At 42.3% G+C, this 9,470-nt stretch overlaps 1 protein-coding gene across 3 annotated transcripts in view; it reads left to right on the forward strand.

The window, feature by feature from the left end:
* The window catches only part of LOC101485789 (carboxyl-terminal PDZ ligand of neuronal nitric oxide synthase protein), a 246,267-nt gene extending 241,022 nt beyond the window's left edge, over positions 1-5,245 (forward strand). For all 3 annotated transcript variants that reach the window (XM_024805650.2, XM_024805649.2, XM_024805651.2), the window contains exon 13: positions 715-5,245. In XM_024805650.2, the coding sequence (XP_024661418.2) occupies positions 715-1,354 (640 nt within the window). In that variant the 3' untranslated portion in view covers positions 1,355-5,245. The remainder of the gene's footprint in view (positions 1-714) is intronic.
* The last annotated feature ends 4,225 nt before the right edge of the window (positions 5,246-9,470 follow it).

Raw genomic sequence — 9,470 nt, forward strand, 5'->3', positions numbered from 1 at the left:
CGTTGTTATGAAGGAGGAAACCATCTATCAGAGCCTAAATTGTTTTTGTAAAGCAACAGACAGTGCCCGAGAGAGGTGAAGAACAGTGCAGGCAGGGTGGAATGGGTGGAGACAAATGTCAGGGGCAATTTGTGACAGATGGATAGTGGTGAGAGTGAAAGGGAAGGTTTACATGATGGTAGTAGACCTGCTACACTATGATTTATGGTTTATAGAGGGTGCCACTGAAAGAGAGACTGAATCTGGAGGTGGCAGAGTTGAAGATTTCTGTTGGGAGAGAACAGGAAAGATCGAGCGGTATGAAGACAAAGTCAGAGAGGCAAGACTTAGATTGTTTGGACAAAGGATGTTGAAGATGAAGCTGCCAGGAAGGAGGAAAAGAGGAAAAGCGCAGGGAAGATTCATGGATGTAGTGAAGGAAGGCATGCAGAGGGATAGATGCTGGGGATAGGCTGAGAAGCAGGTTGATGATCTGCCATGACGACCACCAAGGGGAGTCATGCTGTTTAAGCTTGAACAGCTCTGGTCAATTCAAGCAGCTAAACTTCATCAGCATAAAATATGTTTAGGAATCGATTTCTTCTTTGTGGCAGCATATGGCAGAAGTTTCAACTGTAGTCACCACTTAAACGTTCTCTGTCTGTCTTTCGTTGCCTCCCTTAATCTCCATTTTCCCTTTTCTCCCCCTACCTTTATTCCTCTCTTCTATTCCAGCCACATCACCTCCTTTGACTCCTTCCCTCGGCTGGACCCTCCACCCCCATCGGGGAAGAAGCGCCTCCCTCGAGCACTGAAGACGACCCAGGACATGATGATCTCCTCTGACCCCGTGGTCTCCTCCCCCGACCCTGTGGATTCTTCCTCTTTCCCTTCCTCCCCTGAGAAGACATCCCCCATCACTCAGGAGGAGATAAGGAATGAGGAGGAGCAGCAACAGGGAAAGGAGGAGGAAAAGAGGCCATCGGGCCCAGCAGAGAGGAAACCCGGAGCTGATTCTGAGACAGCTGAGATCAATGACAACGTGGATACAGTGATAGGTGGAGAAGAGGATGGCGTAGAAGTGGGAAGCTCTGATGAAGGCATGGATGAACACAGGCTCCAGCTCCAGCTCTCTGTACCAGACCTCATCAATAAAGATCCCCCTCTGGAGTCCAAAGCCAAACAATGCGATATCTGGCAGAAGGCGCCGGGGCCAGACTCGCGGCTGGCTTCCACTCCCTGCTCGGGCAAAACTCCCTGCCGCATCAGCCTGGGCGAGGATGTCCTGCTGGGGAATGGCGCCCCCTGTAGCAAAGCCACTGGAGGGAGCACTGAAGACATGGAGCACCATCCAGACCTGCTGTCGTTTGAGTAACACACAGAGCTGCGGCCAAATAACCAGTTCAGTAGATTTCAAAAAGAATTTGAAGTTTTTCTCTTAGTGTCCATCCCAGAAATGTGTGTGGAGGTAATTCAAACAGACTGCAGCGAGTACTGCAAATCAAAAATTCACTGCCACTTTTCAATTTTTCAACTCGATCTTCTCTGGGCTTTACTTTAGGAAAAGAGAACACGTACTTCCAGAACCGAGGGCTCTTTATCTTTTTTTAATCTGATTTCCGGATGTGCGATTAGCTGAAAGGTCACGGTAATTACGCCTTGCTTTCTAACACGGCTGATCTGAGGTCAGCTGGGCGCTTCAAGAATCTTGTTAATGAATGAAAACAAAAACTGACCAGCATGAGACAATGAATGAGCAGCAACAGAGGAAATAAGCGGGACTCTTTTTTGTGCAGTTTTTTAATGCTTCTGATTTATTCACTGTGTATTTCTTATGTATATCAGGTGTCTAACATATCATGCCTTCCTCAGTAATGTAATGATGATGTAACAATGAATGTTTTAAGTGAGATGAAATATCCTTTAAATGGGCTAAAATGTTACAGACAGTTATTGGCAAGTGTAACCACAAACATTAAATTTTATATTATTTTATCAGTATTAAGATAAAACACTATTGTATTTAGCACCACGATATTTTCGCTCTATTTAAAGGGACATTTCATTGCATTTTTGGTATAAATCATACAAACGCTGCTGCAGCTCAAAGTTATACAGCAATATAATGTACATTTAGACTCATTTAACATAAAACTCAAGTGTTAGGAGTTAGGCGCAGGCTCGGGAAAAGAAGACGGAAGTGAGGGGTGGAGAGGCGGAAAGGATGTGAATGTGTAAGATGGAAAAGGTTAGCGAGGAATTTCCTTTCAGTTCAGTCGATATGAAATGTCACGCAGCACTTTCTACTGCAGGAGGGCGAAGCCTTTTGACCCTCAGCTTCACCCTAAAGAAATGATTCCTGTTCCTTCTTGAGCCAACCTGGAAGAGAACTTTCTCCAAAATGGATTTTTGGAACACACTTAAACTTTTGTTTCAGTTATATTTATATAGCGCCAAATCACAACAACAGTCACCTCGATGCGCTTTTTCTTGTAAGGTGAAGACCCTACAATTACAGAGAGAAATCCCAACAATCAGACGACATCTGATGAGAAAGCACTTGAGTGAGACGTAACGTCCGGCAGAACCAAGCTCGGGGAGGGGGGCGGGAATCCAAACCTACATGGCCCTGTGTAAAAAAGCGTTCGCCCCCTAAACCTAATAACTGGTTGGGCCACCCTTAGCAACAACAACTGCAATTAAGCGTTTGCAATAACTGGCAATGAGTCTTTTACAGCTCTGTGGAGGAATTTTGAACCACTCATCTTTGCAGAATTGTTGTGACTCAGCAACTGTTTGTACCATAAAAATTTGATTGCCTGGAAGGCGAAGGAGCTGTGTGTTTGGATCCAGGCTCATAATTTGACCATAACTGAAACACCAACATGATAAAGATTTCCAAAATCATCTTCCCGCTGTGGCTGAACTGAAAGCGAATTCCAGTGATCTCCACAAAATCCTGATGGAGAGTCGAAAGAGAGACGGGTGGAGGGACGGGCAGCTTTTGGAGGGAGGGCTGCTGGAAAGTTGTTTCTGAGCTGAGGAGGAGCAGGATAATTAGCTGTCAGCAGAAAGAGATGAAAGAGGTGCGTTTTTATTTGAGCAGATCATTAAGTGACAGACCAAAGACAGAAGCGATTGGCTCAGTCAGACATGCTGTTTTTTGTCACATTATTTTAGTGAGAAAGCAGGAGCGAAGATTTCTGCAGAAGAGAATCTCTCTCATTTACTTTCACTTCATCGGCTCTGGAAAAAAGAACCCAAAGCCTGTGTATTAATACCTTTGTCGTAGCAGTTCGCATTTGAAACTTTCTGACTCAGAAAGGGGTTTTTTTTATCACTGTAAGAGTAGCACAATCAAGTTGCCATGGTTATTGTAGCACAAGCAAAGCTGTATTTTTATAACACTACTGTGTGAGCATCTGTTCTGCAGATCTGTGCGAGTGGATTAAAGTGGACTTTTGAACTGTGGAAAGTGAACACAAAGATCCCAATGCCCAGACACTGAAAAGAACCCATTTTCTGCGAGTGGCCTCAGTGAGTGACCTGCTGTCCTTGTAGGGATACACTAAAAATATCAAAGAGCTCCCAGAGGACAGCGAGACAGAGGCACAGCCAGCGTTGGTCATGGTCAGGTCGTGCCCGGCAGAATGAGAGGAATGTTGGAGCTAAAGAGAAATAGATAAAGGAAGCTTTGTCTCAGTCTGTCTCTCTCTGACTTGGTCTTACTGCCATCTACCACCACAATAAAGCAGCTGATGTCTCCCATTAAAGAGTTATTTCACCCAAGTCACAAAACATAATTGTCCCATTAGCTTTAACAAGCAACCTGCAAGACACTGTGGAGATTTTCTGCTGTTTTCAGCACCCAGAGCATTGCTCATGAAGTGAGAGTGGCAGATGACAGGTGGAAATGAAAAGTAGCTTTTTTTTAAAAAAAGAAAAAGAAAAAAGAAAATGTGTAAACTGACCCTTTTAGGTAGATGCAAGAGTGAAAAAGTATCATTTACTATTACAAAAAAAACATAACTACTGACAAACACTGGTGTACAGCATGAGCAGGGAAAATATAGCCACCATTATTAAAATGGGTTTCTTAAACCAAAGCAGTTTGTTATAGAGGATAGCTAAGGCTGATGATGTCAGGTATCCCTAATATGGTCATTTAAGTCCCACCCACTTACTGTACAAACTTACTGTTTGTGAGAGGCAACCAGTCAGAAGGAATGTGGCTTAAAGTGAGGGGAGGGCTTGTGTTTGGCCTGATGAGCTGCACCAGCATGAGGTAAATGAGGATTTTCTTGAACAGCAAATATTACAAAACCTCTGAAGTAGAGTCCAAGAATATAAATCTGTTGTATGAAACGTGAGCAGAAGCCCTGCCCACTTTAAATGGCTCAGAAAAACTGAAATCTGTCAAGTAACGACCAAAACTCTTTTTTTTTTTCATGTTTATGTAGAGCTCATCGGTCCCTAAATGAAACAAAAACCACCCTAAAATAAAAATTGTAACTTGTAGCCTGACGGTCAATGATAAGCCAAGTGTCTCTCAGCACGGAGATGAACCACTTATCAGAGAGGCTTTGATGTGATCTAACAAACACGCAGGAACGGATTGATAACAGCCACTCGGATTGAGTCAGAAGGTAAAAGCAATGCAACGCGATCATTAGTTCAGAGAATGCAAACGAGCAGCTTTACGAGGACACAAACACTAAAAAGCTGAATTCTTTTATTTGCTGATGAAGGAGGAGCAGTGTACTTTTTATGGAAATGTTGTAAGGCTATTTTTGAAAATTCTGTGAAAATGCTAATCACTTTGTTGCTCTAACAAATGAAGGAAAGAGATTTATTTTGATATACAGTCAGAGGCAATCTGCGTTATTTAGCTGCTGCAGAATTTGATAAATGGAGAGGAAGAAAATGACCACCCTTTGTCTGTGACGTCGTGTCTTGCTTTTGTCTTTTCAACGCTGGTCGACATGATTTCAGCAGACATGATGAATGAAGGAAGCTGAGTGCTGCACGTGGAGGCTTTTTCAAAACAAGCCCGAAGACTGGGACCTTTTAGCAATTCTGCTTTAACTGTTGCAAATTATGTGACTGTGTCTCTTTTTTTATAATGAAAAATCAAAATGATTCAATAATTTTTTGCCTTTTATCCTCCTAATGTAGTTTTTTTTTTTTTTTAAGTGGGGAAATAATTCCTCCAATGGCTGTAATCTTCTGAGAAAACAAATCTGAAAATAGACTTAATCATGAACCACTTTTTGTCTTCTGTGTCTTTTTCAAAGCTTAACAAGACCTTTTCTTCATCATTTGTTCTGGGAATAGTCTGTGTTTTGTCTTTCCTTCGGCTCACGCCTGCCACTCAGTGACTGCTTGCACAGAGCTCTCATCCTTATCAGTTCCACCAGTCAGCGTCGATGGGCCCCCGTGTGTCCTTACTCTGTTTGATGGATCATACGCTCTGAGAGGCGCGGCGGTGGCGGGGATTCTAGAGCGGAAACCGCTCTGATGTTTAATTCATCTATGTTTGTCCTAATTCGTGAAACTCCTGGTCACTGGCCACCCCTGGTGTAAACAACCGGTCAGCTCAGACGTGTGTGCAGGTCTTGTTGCTGTTTAATAATTCAGACGTGATGCACTTATTGATTTTCTACAAAAGAACCCAGACCTTCATGCATAATGAATCATCTAGGGCGCGAGATAGCTGGGTGCAGTTTCTCGACCCAACAAGTTTCTCTCTGCTGTGTCCTGCTGAGCTTCTCAGCTAGTTTTGTATAAGGAAGCGCCCCCAGCAGTATGAACGAAGGTCATGCTGCGGTTGTTCTCGAAAGATTAATTTTTATGTAGTTACTCAAACTGAGATTGAGCTGAGATACTCTGCATAGCTTGAGCTTATATTTCACATATTGCAACTTGGTAGCAGTGTTGGGGAGTAACGGAATACATGTACCGCCGTTATGTATTTAAAATACAAAATATGACAGGCATCTTAACACAGGCAGCTGTAGCTAATTTGTTTGTTTTTTTTGGTGCAGCATGCTAAACAACCTTGCTAGCATTAGTTACTAACTGTGTTGTCCAGTTATGATCACTTCTGGCTCTAGTATCAGCATAGCTGCATCCAAAAAGATAATGTTATGCCTCCAAAACAACACAAAGTCTGAAACCAGTCTGTGATATCCCAGTGGCTATGGCAATCTTTTATATACTGTCTATAGTGCAGTCCACCTCATAGACACCTATGTTGTGAGTTTGCCGCATTGTGCTCCAAAGCACAGGCTGGGTCTGACTGAGCCTTCATGAGTACATCCACAGTATGTTCTTTCCATCACAGCCTTATTTGTATGAGCCGGTCTACAAGGCACGGAGAGATTTGAAAAGAAAATTAGGACAGACAGAACAAAGCTGCTGCTTCTACAAATGAGCTCTTCCATGAATGCCTTTCAGAGCGTTGTGAAAGTGAATAGATGTTCACATTGATTATCAAAAATAAATCCCATAGTGAGCGTGAAGCCATAATATGATATGTAATACAGGCTGTTCTATTATCTGATGAAACGAGCAGTGTCTTCGCAGATGCTTCTTGCTGCTAGGACATCAGAAAAGTTTGCTCACTGACTCCAGCCCTGTGATGAAGAGGTATGTGTCAAACTGATGAAAGGGTGCACAGCTGTGCCACAATAACAGCCAAATTCTTTCTAAAAGTAGGCTAAGAGACATTTTTGTAAGGAGGAGTAGTCGGTGTAAATTGTCCTGCCTTCTGACTATGAAGATGACCTTTTCCAGGATAGCTTTACTTTGTAGCCTGGGGGATTCCAGCTTCTTGAACAGAGGGTAGATATTAGTAAACTCATTATTAACAGTGCATTAAATGTCTATTGTATATTCTTAGCAACTATTAACTGTAGTTTTAAACAGGAGCTTTTCTAGGATTTTTCAAATAAGGTGGCACATGGGGGTCCAGAGCCAGTGATGGGGTGGCAGGGTGTCTTTGTATTGAGTTAACCTGCGCATGTCACGGTCCTGGGTCGGTGACCCAGTGTTTTGAGTTTTGTATCATTATTGAATTTAGATTTTGTCATAGTTTATCTTTTCTAGTCTTTTGGTTTCTGTTTCTGTGTTCTATGGTCTGCTGTATTCCCTAGTCAAGTCTGTGTCTGTTATGTTTCCTGTTTTACTTTGAAAGTCTGTGTCCCATGTCAATGTATTGAGTCTCGCTTCCCCTTGGTCTTGTCATGTCAGATTACTCCCAGCCGTGCTCTCCTTGTGTGTCTCATTTCCCTCGTTATCCCTCAGTGTATTTAAGTCCCGTGTTTCTTTTTGTCAGCGTCACGTCGTCTGTGTTACATCCCTCATGTCATGTCAGGTTAATGGGTTTCAGGATTGTTGTGCAGTTCATGTTCCTGTAAGTGATTCATGTGTTTCATCATGCACTCTGCACAAGGTCCTGCTCATAGTCATTGCCAGTCTTCCTACTTTGTCATAGTTAAGTCACAGTTTTCTTAGTTTAGTTTTCCCAGTGTAGGTTCTACTTTAGTTTCGCCACTGCCCGTGCTGCTTTATGTTGCCCCCTGTATCAGCCATAATAAAGGCTCGCCTTTTGTTAAAGTTAGTTCTGTCTCCTCGCCTGTGTCCACACCTGGATCCAACACACACACCTCCGCACGGCCTGCCTCCACCAATCATGGCAGCGCAAAGGAAAGTAGTTAAGAAATGATAAGCACTGAACCTGTGAGGCCACAGCAGGAGTTCATTCTTTTTGTTTTACAGTGGAAAAAAAGGATGTAGCAAGCATTATGTCACCCGCTGATTTGTAAAGTCCTTTCACAAAGCCTGGATTTGAATATTTTTATGCCATCACAGTCTTGGTGTTTTGAAATCAGCTGTGAGCAGGTGCTCAGAGTAAACAATCACTTCTGTAACTACCAGTCCATTTAGCCCATTCCCTGGTTTTCCATTATATCGACACTCAGACTGTATGATCTAAAAAAGTAAAGTACCCTTGCCCCTCTCTAAGTCAGGTAGCAGTAACTGAGTCAGTTAATTATGTAATAGTATATGATGTGACCGGTGTTTTAGTGCTACTTGGCTTTAAAGGCACAGTCAGTAATTTTTTAAAGATGACTTAATAGAAAACCAGAATGTTTTACTCGTAAATATACATTGATTAATGCATAACAAATTGATGTTTTCTCATAAACTTAGAATTAATCCATTAAAAGTAAATGGGAGCAGGTATCAGTTTGTGGAAGCCGCCACATTGCCCCAGCATTTTAAATACAGTAACTAAGATGGACTGAGATGGATATTCTGCCTAAATGTGGATATGTGTGTGGTTAGAGAATGGCCACACACGTAGTATGACTTATATGTTACTTTTAATTTAAAGTTCACAAACTCTTTCAAACAATTTTTGATCATTTAACATTTGTAGCTGTATGACGCGTCTTTCTCATTCTGTCTTTATCCCCCATCACCACTCCTCTCATTCCACCCTCATGTTCACCTCCTCACCTAAAGGCTTATCTCTTGAACTGAAGTCACGGTTCTAAAACATTTATCTATTTTCACAATTGCTAACATAATGTCAGCTTATGTTAGACTTAAAAAACAGACAGTTTCAGTAACGCTGGCTAACAGTTTGTGTATTTGTCCTTTAGGAGCCACCATAGTTAGAGTCATGGACTTGAATTGGTTGCAATTTGCAATCTCCTGACATCTAGTGGTGAGATTTTGCACACTGTACCTTTAAAAACATTGTACCAGTTTAGCATTTCAACCAAAGCTTGGCCCCTGAGAACACCCTGATGAATATTAACTCTGGTGTTGTTATTAAGCCATTGATCTCTGACTTTCTTTATGCCTACAAACACACCAGGTCCTCACAGTGTGGCTTGGATCGTTTGTGGTTAGTGAACAAACTTGTCTGGGATCTCATCACGCTGAACACGTACAAAAGTTTTCTCATCCTCTGTGTGTTTCTCATATGTGGGCAGCACTCTCGACCCTCAAGAGAAAACATGTTTTCCAACCCATTAGTCACTGCCAACTGGCAGGATAGAGTTCTTATCACGTTTATTGATCAGCATGGGAAAAGATTGAAGTTTTTTATTTGTGTGTGTGTGTGTGTGTGTGTGTGTGTGTGTGTGTGTGTGTGTGTGTGTGTGTGTGTGTGTGAGAGAGGGAGAGAGAGAGAGAGAGAGGTAAGAAAAGGACTCTGTTGCCCCTGTCAGGCAAACAAAGCCTCAAACCAGCTTTAGCCACACTGTAAAACCAAAACTGTCCCCATTAAAGCTGCTTGTTGCTCTTAACAAAAGCAACTGCAACACAACAGCGCACCAGAAGTGTTCTTCCAAAGTTCTCAAGTGTCCCTGGTGTTCGCAGATTATTTCTTATTGAAATGTTTTGTTATTCAGTGTAAGTGAACAAACAGTTCCTAAACTGCATTTTAGTGAGATGTTTGCTGAATGAACATCACACTG

This window comes from Maylandia zebra, linkage group LG17, assembly GCF_041146795.1.
Source record: "Maylandia zebra isolate NMK-2024a linkage group LG17, Mzebra_GT3a, whole genome shotgun sequence".
NCBI lineage: Eukaryota > Metazoa > Chordata > Actinopteri > Cichliformes > Cichlidae > Maylandia > Maylandia zebra.